General features: G+C 32.0%; 1 protein-coding gene across 10 annotated transcripts in view; it reads right to left on the reverse strand.

The window, feature by feature from the left end:
• Window positions 1-15,323, reverse strand: part of LOC107014782 — a 21,455-nt gene extending 6,132 nt beyond the window's left edge. For 7 of the 10 annotated variants that reach the window (XM_027915444.1, XM_027915447.1, XM_027915450.1 and 4 more), the window contains exons 1-7: window positions 12,294-12,369; window positions 7,262-7,384; window positions 6,372-6,510; window positions 5,411-5,663; window positions 3,643-3,742; window positions 2,897-2,997; window positions 1,099-1,193 (exon numbers count right to left, since the gene is read on the reverse strand). In XM_027915444.1, the coding sequence (XP_027771245.1) occupies window positions 1,099-1,193; window positions 2,897-2,997; window positions 3,643-3,668 (222 nt within the window). In that variant the 5' untranslated portion in view covers window positions 3,669-3,742; window positions 5,411-5,663; window positions 6,372-6,510; window positions 7,262-7,384; window positions 12,294-12,369. Of the gene's footprint in view, window positions 1-1,098; window positions 1,194-2,896; window positions 2,998-3,642; window positions 3,743-5,410; window positions 5,664-6,371; window positions 7,385-12,293; window positions 12,370-12,442; window positions 12,493-12,785; window positions 12,926-13,013; window positions 13,092-14,274; window positions 14,376-15,205 lie in introns of those variants that run through there. The other 3 variants (XM_015214852.2, XM_027915445.1, XM_027915451.1) reach the window with 3 other exon arrangements.
• Between the last annotated feature and the right edge of the window lie 2,651 nt (window positions 15,324-17,974).

The following is a 17,974-nucleotide window of genomic DNA, read 5'->3' on the forward strand; positions in this document are numbered from 1 at the left end:
TTATAATAGTGTCTCAAAAAGAGGATAAAAGAAGACACTTCATCAAATATTTTTTTTTCGATTTTTTATATTTATTTACCCTTTTCTTCTATAGTCTTACCCATCCCTTCAAACACCCAAAGTACTTTCACCACCATAAGAACACCATAAGTCAATCGAAACTGGGTCTTTAAGGAAGAAAGGTGAATAATTATTTGAAAGCTCGCCTAGAGATATTGGGGCTTTGCACTTCTGAAACCTAAAAATCAAATTATAAAAGAAAAAGTGAAGGAGGCAGAGAGGATGAACATGGCAGAATATTGTCATTAGTGGTGGTCACCGAAGATAAGCAATCCTCTCAACGAAGATGAGGATGAGCCTATGATGTCTTCCACATCATCATCGATGGCGATGACAATTCCAAGAGGAAGAGATTGATTCTATGACGGCTGATGAATTAACGAGATTACTAGCAAAAGAAATTGAGACATAGTTGATTGGTTGAGATTTGAGATTAATAGGCATAGTTGATTGGTTGAGATTTGAATTAATAATTAAAGGATCCATTAGTAAAAAAATAATTTTTTTGGTGGGTTCAATTGGATTTGAAGTAAACAAACCCATACTGATTTTTCTCAAATCAGATCCAAAGTACTTTGGGGTGATATAAATATATGTTAACTTATCTAAAATTGATTTAGGTTGATTGATTTTGCAAGAGTTGTACATGAGTTTGAAAAATTGTTTGGATTCAACAGTAGTGAATCCGGTGAAGATGGTGGCAGCATGACTTAGAGGTGGTGAAAGATGGGAGATTTGTTTATATTGCTGGAGATGAAAGAAAACAAATAAGAAAAAAAAATTAAAACGCATATATTTATTGAAAGAAGATATTGAAAATAAAGTTTTAACAATAGTTTTTTATGCTCACTCTACCAAAGAGAGTGAAATACACTCACTATGTTAGCTAAGCATTTAGGGAGGTAATAATTTCAGTTTTAAACAGTACATGGGGTGATAGGACCTTTATAAATTAGTGTGTAGTTGAGAATCCAAATATACGTTAAGGGAGCATTTGACCATTTTCACTAAATTAACTTAGAAAAGTTTAGAGAATACCTCAGCATAAGGATCTTGGGCGGACTGATTAGAGATGAGAATATCAAAGAACACATTCCACCAGTCCGCGAGAAATGACCCCGGAGATTTTGGAGCTGAAACAAATCGCAGATTTAAATAATTGAACATTAGAACATCACCACAAATAAAATGATCAGTCACTATGTTGTGCACATCCCTCCAAAATAAAGAAGAGCAACTAATAAATTTTACAGAAAGCATTTTCAAGAAAAAATTGACCCTAGAACAAGTGAACCACAACATTCAAAGAATGGCATTATCTATCATTCCCTTCATTCTATTTGTATGAATACTTTTGGTATGTTACACTCTCTTTAACCCAATTTATATGACATACTTTACTTTTTCATTTATCCCCAGAATTAAAAATACTTTAAATTTTCATGTTACTGTGATGATTTATAGTCACATGTTTAAAGCTTATTTTAGACCACATGTATCAAAGGTCTTTCATAATTTTTGTAGCCCGATGACACATAAATTCGAATATAGAGATCTGGAGGGCCATCAGAACCTTTGGCAAAACTAAGAGAAGATTACAGCATTAGAATAGGAAATGGCATGAAGGTCTCCTTCTGGGAGGACAGTTGGTTAGAACAAGGCTCCTTAAAACCCCTCTTCCCAGATATCTACATTCTGAAACAACAACAAAAAGACACTGTGGCAGAAGTTTGGTCGAATCGGGATGGAATCTGAGCTTTAGAAGGCCCCTATATGATTGGGAGATCCAAAGACTAGTAGATTTCTTTGGAATCCTTGAGCAATTCAAAGGAACCTCTACCTCCCAAGATGGATTGTTTTGGAATCATAACTGCAATGGAAATTTCAGTGTGAAGGAAGCTTACAAAAAGTTCAACTCTTTCATCTATCAGGTTACTGGCTGGCCATGGAAACTTATCTGGAAAGTTAAAATACCTCCAAAAGTGTCCTGCTTCACTTGGCTACTAGCAAAGCAGGCTGTTTTATCCTAGGAAAACCTCATGAAAAGGGGTATCCAACTGAGTCCTAGATGTTTCCTGTGTGGAGAAGAGGCTGAAACAGTCAATCACCTCTTTCTTCACTGTAGGATCACTATATTTTGTGGAGCATTTTCATCAATTCGAAGGGCCTACTTTGGGTGATGCCAAGAAATATTGTCCAGGCCCTGAAGATATGGAGTATCTTTGCCTACATTTCTGGTCATAAAGAAGGATGCAAGATCATCCCCACCTGTATCTGATGGTCTGTGTGGAAAGAGAGGAACCTCAGATGCTTCCAGAACAAAAGTAACAGCATCCAGAAGATGAAGATGAATGGCTTGGTTTTATTTCTTTTTTTCTAGAATCAGTAATGAATGCTTTAGGCACCTTGTAATTTTTGTTATTTAGGATTTAAGATCTTCGTGATACTCTCCTTTTATTTGTAATTAGTAAACTTGTAACAAGTTATGGCAGGTTTGATTTTCTGGAATATAATACAAGACTGTTACCTTAACAAAAAAAAAATTGAAGTTGTGCCACAAGACTTCCTTTTTTTCTTAAAATATGTGTCTAGTCAAACGCCATATAAAAATTAAAATGAAATCAAAGCAATAAAATAGTTAACATGATCATCAATAAAAGGGTAGCCCAATGCACAATCCATCCTGCATTCACCCAATGTCCGAAAAAAGGCCCGCAGCCCAAGGGATGTGACTAGGCAGTCTACCCTGAATTATACATCATGCGAAGACAATTTTTAATGAAGATAAAGCACAGCAATGAGTTCAAATCTGCCATAAATTTAAAGAAAGACTTACCATCATCTGTGGGAATTTCAAGATCAACTTCACTCGCGAATGCCTCTGCAGACTCACGCATCCCCTTCTTAACCAAGTAATCATAGATGCACTTTTCAAGCCTGAAGAATTGCCGATAGAATCTCATTAATTTGATGTGAATTGTTTTCCCCTAAAACATTTTCTCGATGAATACGCCTTCCAACATTAATTTAAAAGGAAAAAATTAAATTTGACCCTATACTATCTAAAATTCAAGCCTGAAGGACAGCCGGTGCACTAAAGTTCCCGTTATGCACGGAATTCAGGGAAGGACCGGACTACAACGGTCGGTCTATTGTATACAATCTTACCCAACATTTTTTCAAGAGATTGGACCAGACCACAAAGGTCTAATGTACGTTGTCTTATAAAGCATTTTTGGAAGAGATTGTTCCCACGGCTTGAACCCATAACCTTCTGGTAGCAGTGTAACAACTTTACCAGTTACTAGGCTCCCCTTCCGCCTAGTGAAAATTATTTTCTTATATCTTACACTTGTCTCGTATCACTTGCTTCAACAACTAATCATGCCTTCCCTTTCAACTTCTAAAACTTAAAAATGTAATCAAAACCCTATTGAAAAATTTCTCCAAAAAATTATTTCCCAAGATAGACCACGTTTTACATCAATTACTATGATTGAGAAAAACATTCAAGCATAAAATTAAGAGGACATAAAAGGAGAAAAGAACATATATCATAAAAAGTTGTAAACTTGTACTCACATCCTTTCAGAATTCCCCGAGTCCATGATCCAAAAGAAAATGGAGAAAGAGGAGAAAATGAGAGTGAAGATAGATGCTAACAAGATTTGTCTGCAGAAAACTTAACGGAAGAAAAGATACAAACAAACAACATATATTATTGACTTAAAAATACTGAGTGATAAAAGAGACAAGAAAATGGGTGTCAAATAAAGGCAAAAAAGGGAAAAATGACATCTATATTTTCACTATTAAAATGGGAAATTATTTAATATAAAGTGTGTAAAAAAAATATGTAAATCAAATAAACGGTGGGTGATAATTTGTAAAACAAAAATTATGTTGACTTGAAGAGTGTGAGAAATAAAAGAGACGAGAAAAGGATGCAAAAAGAAAATTTACAATTTCATCGTTAAAATTGAAACAAATTCATCATAAAGTATGTATAATAAATAATATGCATGTAAAATATGCAATCAACCGAATGATAATGTACATACCTACAATTGTATTGACTTACTGAGATTGAGAAAGAAAAGAAATAGAGAAAGAAATCTACATTTCATTGTTAAAATGGAAAAAAATTCATTATAAAGTGAGTATAGAAAAAAAGTATGGAGGTAAACAATTCAATAAATTGAAGGATAAGTGATAATTTGGCTGATAAATAAAATAAAAACAATATGCACAAAAGAATTCATAGCAATAAAAAGTATTCTTGTTTCATCTCCACAACTAAAATATTCTTTAAGATTTAGAGCTTTTTCTTTTTCAATCAATTAATTCATATTACACTTTATTTTCCTTTAAGAATTTTCCTTTTATACCTTTTGTACCAGGCAGAAATAATTTATTTGTTTCTTATGCATTTGACTCCTAAAGTCGGATAATTTTTAGAAGTTTTCCTGAAAAGAATATTGAGAGAATTTTAATAGAAAAAACTTTAAGGTTTAGGGTAATTATATATTTAAGAATTTGATTTGTTTGCCAAATTTTAATAAGTATCTGAATTTAAATTTTTAACTATTTGAGAACATTTCTAAAAGTGTTTTCGGTGAAAACTTTTAAAGAAGTTTATGAAGATAATCTTAGGACCTTGTATGGTTAGACACTTCAAAATTTGTTCCTATAAATTTCCTTTGTTTATTATCTCCGGAGTGGAGAATTAATATTTTTTAAAAGAGGATCATGAAATAGTGAAAAGAAGAAGAAAACCCAATTTGTATGTGTTCAAAGAATGAGGTAAGCATAAAATCATATGAAAGGAAGTTGTTTTCAAATACATACGATCTCTTTAAAAACACGTACACTTAACAAAAAATAAGATGCAATAAGAAAAATAAACTAGCAAGCGATACCAATTAGCTGTGACTAAAGATTTAACAATGATGATACAGTTAAGTTAGGTCCACTACCCAGTATTAGTCTTTTGTTCTAGTCAGAAACTATATGATCATTTAGAAAATGCGGAGAATTTCTAACACTAAGAGAGGTTTCTTTTTTGTCAGGATTTATATAAATTTCATCATTTATATTTTGCACTTGATTCCATGCTAGGATCATCAACTAGTCATGATCACTTCTTTAATCTTTTTTACTACAAGTATAAATCCTCACAAAAAAAGAAAATTATTTTCACTTACTTCATCCCCCTTTTACTATTCAATTTATAAAAATAAACTTTTTGTTTTTACTTGTTCACTTAAGAAATTCACCTAATAGTCGATTCTTCCTTTTTTTAAAGCTCATGCCCACATAAATCAGAACAGAGGGAACGATATAACCTAACCTTTGTAGAATCCATCATGTCTTTAGTCATTGTCTTCACATCATGGGCTTTCTTTTTGTACTTTATCTGCAGTACTAGTCTCTGATTTCTTCTTCAATTTTCTTTGCAGTTTTTGTCATGGATCTTCCATGCGTATTTTAGATTTCTCGGTCATCTCGACGATCCTATCCCCTGCATCTGTCACAGTCCAATCGTTGTTGAAACCTTTATCATAGTCCGATTTTCTTTTATATTTGTCCGATGCATGATACCCCTACACCATAAACATTAACAACAAAAAAAAGTCAGAAAAAGCTTCCATTATCTGCAAAAACTATACTATACTCTTTCTGATACTATTTTCTTATTAATTTGCTTCAAAAAGAAAAATAAAACCTCTTTAGATTTAGAGAATTCAATTTTCTTAAGTTTTTCTAACTAAATAAATGTTAATGACTTATTCAAAATTACACATTTCAAAAGTTTATACACAAATGGAAGAAGATCTAAAATTTGAATTCTATAGATTCAAGCACAAAACTCTACCACAATTCATTTAATTTACCATCTTTTAACACATAGACGGAGCTAGTATAAATTTTGAGCTTACAAATTCAGAATTCTGGAGAAGACAAACTTAGCAAAATTCAATAAATAATAAATTTTAAGTGAATTTTAAAACGCAAATACAGGATGCATCCCAGGCTAAAGCTACTTGGTTCAGTGATCCCACCAAACTAGTACAGAGGCTTGTAACTTCCCCCCTATTTTAACACATATAAGCCCGTGTTTTTAAATACATACATACATATACAAGGTTTAAGTCTAACTAGATTTAAACAGACAAATATTATGCCATGCTTAGTACTACCTATCTCATATAAATTTCGTAACTAATCATACTATGTCATATAAATTAAATTGGAAAAAGTATCATAATCATCTACCAAAAACAATAAACAGGGGGGAAGTTGAAAGGTACCTCGAAATAAGTGGGGGAGGAAGAGAAGCAAACACGAGAGACAGCCTTGGAGAATAGACATTACATCCAAAAGACTTCATTCTTAACATTGTTCTTAGTTCTTTAGAATCTTCCATGCATTGCCTCATTTTCTGAACAACTACAAGACGGTGGTAGAGCCAGGATTTTCAATAAAAGATTTTAAAATATCAAGAAGTAAGGACACAAAGAAGCAAAGGAATTCAATATCAATATAAACATTAAAAAAAGTATATTTTCCAGCAAAGAGAGTTGAGATGAACCCCGTTGTGCCCACTATCTAGTATGAGAAAAGAAAAAATCCTTAATTTCTCCTTTCGCCTGCCTATCACCAAAGTTTTTGTTTATGCTGAAAACTTATGTAAATCTTCACCATGAAGAGTTCCACTTTTTCCATAATCCTACATAAGGCTCTCACATTTCACATTAGAATTTTAAGTTGAATTTCTTCCTTGAATACTGATAAGATCATGCAGGAAGTTGCCGAAAGATATCTCAATGACCAAAAATGTTCTGGAAACAAATTCACAACTTGATATTGTAATCAAAACAACTGCTAAGTGTTAAGATCACGGGATCACTTATGAGTATTCAACTTATTCTGGCATGTTCTTCACTTAAGTCAGCATGCATAAGCATATCACTGTTGAAATCATTAAAATTTGCAAGGGCAGAAAATGTGCGCTCAAAAGGTTGAGCTGCCAGGCCACTTTAGGTAAAACATCATGCTGAGGACAGGATGAAGTTTAGAAAATTGTTTCTTTTGATTTGATACTCATAAACTGGGACTTGACAATTGATAGTCAATGGAAGGGGCCGCAATGCCAACTCCCTGAGAACAAAAAACAGAATAAACGAACTTAAAGATGAACCTGAACTGAATACTATAATCAACGTGCAGATTAAGTTGACTTTTCAGCTCTACTAAAAAATTCAGGCTCTGACAGATAAGCTCCATCCTTGATTACATACTTGTTGGCGAGCCTTATTCTCCTCTGGAGGTACAATAAAAGGAAAAAATCAATCAAAAGCACAGTACGAAAAGAATTTGAAACCTTAAAGAACAGATGATACAACCAGCAATACTTGATAAATTAGCATGAATCTACTGTACCGCTTAGCTCAAATTCATCATTTGTACAATCTAAGTTTTAAGAAATTTTGTATCCATATGGTCAATGCAATAAATATTCTTGGAAACTCTTGGGGAAAAAACATTTGAAGAGCGAAGCACTCATCATACCCAAAGAACAAAGAACATTGTGTGCTACTTCCCTACTTCTTTCCGTGTATGTTTCCTTTATATCATGTTTATCCTAAAGGCTATTTCAAGGAAAGTAATCTTCGTTAAATAGCAAAGGAGAGGAAGATAAAGAAGAGAAGATCATTGGTGAGTATTGAAACTTTGCATCTTAGTAATGTAGGATGGAAAAGCAACCACTAAGCAGCATCTATTTACTTTTTAAAATGCACAACACCGACTCTTTCCATTAACATTCAATTTTGCAGGACGAAGACAGGTATTATTCTGTTAAGATTGGCAGCAATAAGAAAAGGAGGCTTTTGCCTCTGCAAATCATGCCTCAATCTATACAAATAAGATATGAGAAAGTAGTCACCGGAACACCGTATTGTGCGAATTGGAAATGAAAAGGTAGACACCAGAAAGATAGCACGGGGCTAAGTGATATGGGGTTGACACAAAACAGTCCTAGAATGTCATCTGAAACTGATGCACGATCACATGTCTGACTGAGTTTTCTTCCCCTGGATATGATTTTCATGCATATATTATTAGTCCTACTTTTGTTACATAACCATTAGCTAGACGGGTGGCATATATGGGTCATAGCCATCCCCCGGTAGCGGAAGCTCTTCGTTTCTTTACCAGAATAGTAGAAACTCTGATACCGTGTGAAATATATACGAGAAAAATATTACTCCCTTTGTCCTAATTTATGTGATATATTCTGTTTTTAGAGAGTTAAACAGTTTAATTTTGATCGAGAACTTGCTCATGAAATCTTCATTTTTTAAAAAATAAAATTTATATATTTGTAAACTATGTAAAAAATACATAAACAGATTCCTAAACTTGTTGTGTTTTTCCTATCAGGTACCTCAACTATGTTATTTTTCCTATTGAAATATTGAACTACCCATAATTTGTTCCTTTTAAACACCGTTGGCTGATGGAACCAGATTTTGCGAGGGGTGTTGATAGAGGATACATTATTGTTCCAGAACTCATTAGTCTACTTGATAGTCACTCTGTTTGAGAATAATTGTGTTTTACTTCAAGTCATTTGAACACATTAGAAAATCATTACAATACGACAATAGAAAAGCCGATCAAAATCAGCCAACAGTGTTTAAAAGGAACAAATTATGGGTAAATTAATTATTCAATAGGAAAATGGCGTAGTTGAGGTACTTGAAGGAAAAAATCCGACAAGTTTTATGAGTTCGGCCAATATACTATAAGTCACAATAATTGACAATTCAAAATATTTAAAAAATATATGGTCAAAGATAGGCTTGTTTGAATCTCAAAATCTCAAATGTGTCACATAAATTGGGACAGAGGAAGTATTGAATTGTGTTTCTATGTTATACTACATTGAAACTCTATTTATAGACACTACATTACAATCCTTTTCAAAGTAGGATTACATATATTAATTCTACTTCTAATTATATTCGTATTCTAAGTAGGATTTTATATACTTTTCTTGTTCCTATTCCTATTGTAATACTAACCATTCAGCTTATCAGAAAAAACTACAACATAACACTTCATATACCTATTAGTGTTCGTTAGAAATAAGAATAGGTCTACAAAAACTTACTTCGAATAGAAATAGAAATAGTATATAGTATCCAACTTGATGAAGGATTGTCTGATAGTGTCTATAAAGAGGATTCTTTGTGTAATAATGTCGACACAATGAACAATATTTTTCTCTCATGTTTCTCACATAGTAATAGAGCATTGGTGAGAAACTTACCCAAAAAAATTGAAAAACAGGTCAGAATTCGATGACTGTCAAAGGCTAGTTTGTGTTGCTTTTTGTTTGGTAAGTGTTATGTGAAAACAAACACCACCACAAGGTGCTGAACACTTGGGAGAGAAAACCTTAGTGACCTCCTATGATTTTTTACGTATCACGCGCCCTCACGCGCCAACGGAAGATCAAGATTTGCGTCACAACACACGCCAGCGTGTGCAGTAGTTCTCGGCCAATTTTTTGAAAAAAATTCACCAGGGAGGTTGCCTCTAATTTTCGACAACACCCGTTTGGGGCTTTTCTGTGCTTTTCACTAACTATTCTAATAACGATTATGAGATTTTTATCTTTTCACTAACTACTCTAATAACGACTATAAGATTTTTATCTTTTTTTCGCACCAATGTTCGCATAAAGCTTAAGCACACCTCAATTGTTTTGGCATGTACCTACTACCTCCCACCAACATAGGTACTAGCCTACTAGGTAAATTTGTTTACTAATACTCGATCAAATAGGAAGAAATTACCTAGCATTTTTTGTCTCTACTTGAACTTGAATCCTAGTATATGATTTTCACCCATTTTATTGATTGCTGGCCTACACCCTTGGGTGCAGAAATTATGCAAGTTTGACATTGCTTAAATTCATACCATAGATCCAAATTGGACTATGTAATATCCTTTTTTCTTGAAAATATTATAATGTAGTAACTAAAAACTTCATGCTCTTTACCCTTGTGGAAGTGTAACATTGCTTTATTTCTTTTAGATATCACGAATTATCAATAGACATGCTCAGCAAGAGCAAGATCACTTGACTGTTAAAAATGAATTCTCTTAGTCCCAAATTTCTACCATTGTGGTCACAAATGCAGTAATCAAAACTACCATCCTTACCAAAAAATAGTTCCAACCAACGTCATTTGAATACCTTCTTTTCTTCTATTGTAAATTAATATAATGTTATGCTTAAATGTATACTATTTCTTATAGGATTTTATAAAAAAACAATGAAAAAGGCATGATAGGAAACTAAAAGACGTTAATGAAAAGTATAAAAGAATCCAGAATGTATACCCTATACGTTCAACCTTTAAGGTTCGTCATATTGAACCCATTGTATTTTTAGAATTACGGATCCAGAAATACTAGTCAATTATGAAGTTCCAGTAATTTTTTAGGCATAGATTCATATTGAGCATCGAAAGTACTAGAAGCAGATGAACCTAGCATTGAAACACTACATCCGCCTCCTATGGGGAGTCACACTTGCTATTAACACCAAGTCTTCAAGCAATCATACTTAACAACCACCCATTCATTAGAAAATAGAATGAGATTTGAGACTTAATTGGTTATGCATTTATGACGACTTGTGGAATTGAAAAATGGAAAAAGGATTCTATGTCATTACATATTTAATTCTTTAATTCTATGCTCTATCTTATTACAATTATTAGGGAAAGAAAAAGGAAGCCATGGAAGTTTATAACAACTTCTACCAAGTCAAACCCCTCTAGTAATAACTTGATAAAATTGTAATGACCTAGGTAAAAGAGTTTGAGACTACTTTCAAAGACAGAGTAATTTAAACTATATTCACTTTATAGGCAGCTACTTGAAGAATATAGAAGTCGATCAAGGTAAAGAGAAAAAGACTTTTAGACATGTTATGATGGAAAGATTTGCTATGTGTGTTATTAGAAGTCATTGTTTTCACCACAAAAAGTGAAAGCAATCCTAGAGAAGAGTTACTTTTTTATAAGCGAAACCATGTGCTTCAAATGATGAAGCACAAAGTTATCCCAACCATAAGAGGACGCTTCTTGCTTCAACTAGGAAGAGTTGGATTTGTACCGACTTAATTAGCATTAAATTCATACATGATTTATATTTTAAAATTTTCCATGATTTACTTCATCATGTACTATAGTGTTCTATCTTATAACAATTATTAGGGAAAGAGAAAGGAAGTCACAAATGGACTATTTATATTTAGTTTATAACATTCTCCTACACTTCTTATACCAGGTCGGACCGCACTAGTAACAGCTTCCTGAAACTGGAATGACCTAGACAAAAGGTTTTAGACTACTTGCAAAGACAAGAGTAGTTTAAAATATGTTTTCTTTATAGCAAGTTACTTGTAGAGGCAATCAAAGTAAGGAAAGACAGACTTTCAGACATGTTATGATGGCACGATAAGTTCAACTTCATAGTATTTTTAAGGGCCATTGTTTTTGTCGCTTAAAGCAATAGAGCAAGCCAAGCAAGGAGTTATCACTTCAAGCAACGCGAGGAAGCTTCAGAGACGTGCGTGCTTCAAATGATGACACAAAAATAATCCTAATGATAAGCGGACAATTTTTGGCTTAACTATGAGGAGTTGGACTAATATTAGCTTTATTATGGCATTAAATTCAAACATGTTTGGTATTTTTTTATTTCCATAACTTGTGCGCTTTACTTTAAAGAAGCATGCACTTCAGTTCTCGCTTTTTGCTTCAAGCCCATAATTCTTATTGCTTTTTATGGGCTTTACTTCAAATAAAGGTGCACTTCCATTCTCGCTTTTTGCTTCAAGCTCATAGATCTTGTTGTGTTTTTCGTCTTTCAAAGTATTGGAGCATCATGGTATAGGTTTGCCTAACAATTTGATCACTACATCAACAATTATGAAAGTGAGCCAATCAAGCTGTGTTTTCATATGGAAGGCTTCATGCTCAAAGCGCATGGAGCTAGAAAACAACCAAAGTTCTCCTCTTTAAGTGGAGTTCATCATTTTCTCTTTGCGAGAAAGAACTTTTGGTCTTCTCCAATGAGGAAATGTGATGGGTCAATTTCCAATAATTAACAACACAAATCTTACGGAATTCAAAAGTAATTGAACTGACATTTAACATTCGTTTTCCCCTTTATCAACTCACTGATCCTCTTCCTCTTTTACTTTCCCTCTCCCTCATCCTGGAAGGAATAAAACCTTGTGTAAGTTATGTCACAACTTCAAAAAAAAAAAAGTTATTATTCGGAAATACAAACTTACTTTGGCCTCCCACTGTTGAGGCGTTATTTGAAATCTACTCCATCAGGTGGCTGTATGACACATGAACATCCAAAAAAGTTAACAATGTTCTGATTCACGACTTTCAACAACCAAATTGATGCTTTCGCTATGCAATATCTAAGCAATAACTAATTATCCAGAAAGATAACACAGAGAATTGGATAAATTCAATTGCATTGCACAAAACCCAATGGAAACGTGTTTTTGTTCAAGAACAAAGCAGCATTGGTATAACATGAAGTTAAGCGAACAAGGGGAACACTATAAAATACATCAAGCGCAGAAATATTGGTCCGCAATAGCAATAAATGTAACATGTTACCTAGAATCAGTTACAATTGGAACCCTCTGACTTTGACTCGGACTCGGATGATCCATCTCAGGAAACCTTAAATCAAACAGTGCTTCGTCCTCAGGTGCCCTCAGGTGGAAGGCCGGAACCAGAGGAGATATATTGTGCGCCTATAGTTAGTAAAAAAAGTGACATCACTAAGGAGATATTGTAATCTATAAAATTAAATTGAAACGGCTGCATGTTACGAGAGCTAACTGGTCTAGCAGAATGAGGAAAAGATGTTGGCGAAGCAAATGGGATAGGATACTCCACATTGTCAATAGCCTGTGCAGCCTGAGAATTAAAAAAGTATCATGCATTTAGATTATAATAGTCTCAAAAAAAAGATAAATTTAATCTCATATTGAAATGACTCTGATATTTACACAAGAACCTCATGCGTGCTAGAGTAAGGTTATCAAAATCAAATACGGTGAGGGGGATAGAAGGATGACAACGGAAGTAATTACTCCATATGGGGTTAACTGTGTGAAAATCAATTAAAGTACTCTGGCCTTTTATGAAGAACCACACCAATATTAAAGTAGGAAATGGTTGCAAGATCTCCTTTTGGGAGGATAGGTCACATAGTTTAAAGGGTTTGTTCCCTGAATTAGCTGGTATTGCAGTACAACAGAATGTGAGTGTACCTGACATGTGGACACAACAAGGATGGGACAATGAATTCAGGAAGAACTTCAATGACTGGGATTCTGTCATTGAGTTCTTCAGAATGTTGGAGGAGTTTAGAGCTACAAGTGAAGAAGCAGACTTTGGCAGAAATTAGATAGCAATGGCATATTCAAGGTGAACTCTGCTTACAAGTTATTGAACTGAGGAAACCAACAGACACAACATTGGTCATGGAAGCATAAATGGAAGACCAAAATTCCCTTCAAAGTTGTCTGTTTTACTTGGTTATTAGCAAGAGAGGCTGTTTTGACACAAGAGAACCTCAAGAAGAGAAAATTCTCTTTATGTCCCAGATGTTACCTTTGTGGTGAAAAGGTTGAGATAGTTGGTCATCTATTTTGCAATGCAGGATAACTAAACAGTTGTGGAGGATTTTTGTTAGCCTTAGGAGCATTAGTTAGTGTCATGCCTAACAAAATAACTCACTTGTTATATAGTTGTGAGGAAGCAGGAGTAGAAGCTGCAACAGAGACAAATGGAGAATTGTCTCAACTTGCATTTGGTGGATAAGATGGAAGAAAAGGAATTCAAAATGTTTTGAGAGCAAAAACCATGATCTACATATGATGAAACTAAATTGCATTAGACTTTTTGTTTCTAGTGCAAACAAATATACTTAGAGGATACCGACTCGATTAAATACATCATATGATATTGTTAGGACTGCGAGTCCGCTTTTAAATATGATTTCAGTGCAACTCAACTACTGATTTGTCAATATACACAAATGTTACCTTCTCACAAAAAAAACGACGAATTTAATTTAGAAAAGTTCACAGAATACCTCAGAATATGGCTCTTGGGCACGCTTGGCCTGATTAGAGCTGAACTTCTCATAGAACACATCCCACCATTCCATTAGCAATCCCTCCGGGGATTCAATAGCTAAAATAAATCACATAAATTAAATAATACTACATAAGCACATCACCACAAATATAAAATGATCAAAATTAACAAGTCTTTCTCTTTATAAACCGTTTTAAAAAAAAATTAACAAAATTCTATATATATGTCCAGTCAATCAAACAGCATATAACAATTAAAAGAGCTAAATGACAAAAAAAAAACACTTAAACTACATCTTTTGCACGAGCTTCATGCCCTAACTATCCGTTATTCTTTTTTCTATCTAAAAATTATCATCATTTATAAATTTAAACACATATCAACTATTCCTTTTCTTTTTTTTAATGACAAGCAAAACCCACAGTCGCTATCTTTTGGATGCGTGCAGGTAAAAACCCCGCTCCTATGCAATAGCTCACAAACAACATAGGAGAGATAACCCGCACTAGGCAACGAGCTCGACCCAGAAGGCAAACCCTTGCTTTCACCGGCAAAGGGTTTCAAAAACATCCAAACATAAAAGCCTCAAACTCAAACCACTGAATCACCCAAAAAATTCAACTATTTCCTTTTCCCATTTAAACCATGATAATAGTTCAGATAGAAAAAGAAAACGATGCATAGTTAGGGTATAAAACCCCAAAAAGGTGATAGACAAATTCTTTTACCCAAGTGAAGAAGCATCCTGCATTCACACGAACTGACATAGACAATCTACCCTAACCCAAACATCAATAAGCACGGGTAACTAATTTCATGACCGCCCATGAATTATAAATCATATGAAAACAACTTTTAACAATAATAATCGTAATTAAAGCAAATAATCAGTTCAAATTAACCATAAATTTAAGAGAAAAACTTACCAACGGTATCGGGATTCACAACATTAGCTTCAATGGCGAATATTTCAGCAGTCACATGCAGCCCCTTTTTAACCAAGTAGTTGTAGAGGTATTTGTCCAGCCTGAATTTTTTTCCAAAATTGAGTCATAAAACACAATTTATATATGTAACACAATTTAAAATATATAATTTAAATTTTTGAAATTTCGACCTGAATATGAAAAGACGAATTTGCCTCTCTGCTATTTAAATTGGTTAATTGTAACCTTAATTAGACTTTTGTGTTTATTCAAGGTTTTAGAATTAATGAATTGTGTCTTATTTACTCCAATTATTAATTGAGTTTTTGTGTGAATAAATGGTGTTTTAAGTGTTAAAATTATTTGAGAAAAAAGAGGTACTTATATTTACTCTTTTAAATTTTTTTACTAAAATTTAATATTCAATATAATTTTATGAGTAGATCTGTAATATGTATCTCTATGTTGTAAAGTGAGAGAATTAATTTTAATAAATCATTGTCTCAAATAAAGTAAATTAATTTTAATAATACCTGAAATTGGATTAAATTGAATTTTTAATTAGAGGAAAAGTTTTGAGGATTATATAAGGGAAAATGATTTTTTTTTCACACTTTATTAATATAAAAATTCATCTAATTTGTCTAGAATTGAATTATGTTTGTAAGCCAAACTAACTTATAAAAAGGTATCTCTACTTTTTTTTTTTAATAAAAACACACATTAATTTGATTTGTCATGATAAATGAATAAAAAAGTATTAAATACTTCAATTTCATAATAAACGAAATAAACTAACAAATAAAGAGGTGAATAATAATTATGAGTTCGATCGCTTAATTTATGACATATTATTTGCGCCTAGCCAAAAATTAAGAAATTGAAATTACTTGATCACTAAATAAAATAAAATAAAATAAAATGATCTTTAAAACCTTTTAAGCGTAAAAAGAACATCAAATTTTAAAAAATAAAAATGTAAATGACCTTAAAAATCAATTCATCCGCAAAAATTGGACATGTTTTGATCCAGTCCAGTTATTAATTCGATCTGATTCAATCCGTTCAAATGTAGTCAAAAAAAATTCTTAAAACTCCTAGTGAAAATCATTTTATTTTGTTCTACGTTTATTCTATATCACTCGTTTTCAATAAAGACTTGTATTTCTTCTCCTATTTTTACAACATTAAAAAATTATCAGAACACAATTCAAAAATTCCATAAAAATTATTATTCAAGACTAAATATTTTTTTTACATAAATTTCTTTGATTAGATAAATCATTCAAAATGCTAAAAGAGAAAACAACATTAAAAAAACTAATTAGAAAACAACTTTTTATTTAGAAACTCACATTATTTGGGGATTCCATGACTCCATGATCCTTAAAGACTAAAGGAAGTTTTTTTAGAGCATAGAGAAGAAGAAGAGATTAAAATGAAATAACAATGAAAAAAGAGGAAATATAAAAAGTGAAAATAATTTGTGAAGAGGTTAATAACATGTAAAACTCAAATGGGTGTGAAAACACACACAAAAAAAATGAAGTTGACTTGAAAATAGTGATTAAAAAAAAAGTCAAAATTACTACTAAATTTTCTTTAAAATTAAAGAACTTCATTTATTAATCAACTAATTCAAATTACACCTTTTTTTTTCTCTCTTTAAGAATTTTCATTTTATACTTTTTGTACAATGTGGAAATAATTTATATTATTTTTATGCCTCTAATTCCTAAAGACATTTGAGGATTTCAAAACAATTATAGAATTTTGCTAGTGAGATACTTCAATTTTATTTCTAGATCTTTTATAATTTTCTTGACTTAGATAAGGGAGAATTAATTATTTAAATGGTGAATTCAAAAAATATTGATAATTTGAAAATGTCAGTACAAATAAGGTGAATTGTAAAACATAAAATATAGTCAAATTGAAAGACCAATAACTTATCTAAATTTATGAAAATTTAAAAATAAATAGAATTCGATTGATAAAAAGGTGACTGAAGTTTAATTATATCAATACATTTACTCGTAGTTTATTGAGAGTATTTTAATCTACTTAGACATAGATGATCGTTTAGGAAATACGAAGAATTTATAAGTAAAAGAAATTATGAAATTTAAAATATTGTAAAGAGACTATACAAATTTTACCGGAATTAACAATACATATTTTTTGAACAACAAATATTCATTATTGATCTTATTTAATGACGAATTAGTAATAATCACATAAGCTATATGTTACTATCTAACAAAAATTAGTGACAAAACTTGTTAATTTTTTTTTTTCAACGTAACAATTGCTTGACTTGATGCAATATAGATTTATTTTGTAGACAAAATTAAATAAAAGAACAGTAAATTCGTACAATTAAAGAGGAATATTGCAATAAATGAGTATAAATTTAGTTGACAAAAGAAAAAATATATTTTTGCACCAAAAGAAAAGAAGAAATATTCATTAAATGACCTCACTTAAACCAATAAAATATATACAATCAATTCTACAGATATTAACAAATTAATTTGTACAAATCCTTAACATTTTTAAATAATACTGATAAATTGCACCATTTATTTTTTGCACCTATTTTATACTAGCATCACCAAGATATCTTTCAGATTGAAATTATAAAATCCTCATAAACAAACTGTTTTTTTTTTGTAAACATTAAGATTTAATATATTAAAAATTAGAAAAATAAGTATTCTTGATATAACTAGAATCTCAGTGAACTTGCTCTTCATCTTATGAATTAGT

Source organism: Solanum pennellii, chromosome 3 (genome assembly GCF_001406875.1).
Source record: "Solanum pennellii chromosome 3, SPENNV200".
NCBI classification, from domain to species: Eukaryota; Viridiplantae; Streptophyta; class Magnoliopsida; order Solanales; family Solanaceae; genus Solanum; species Solanum pennellii.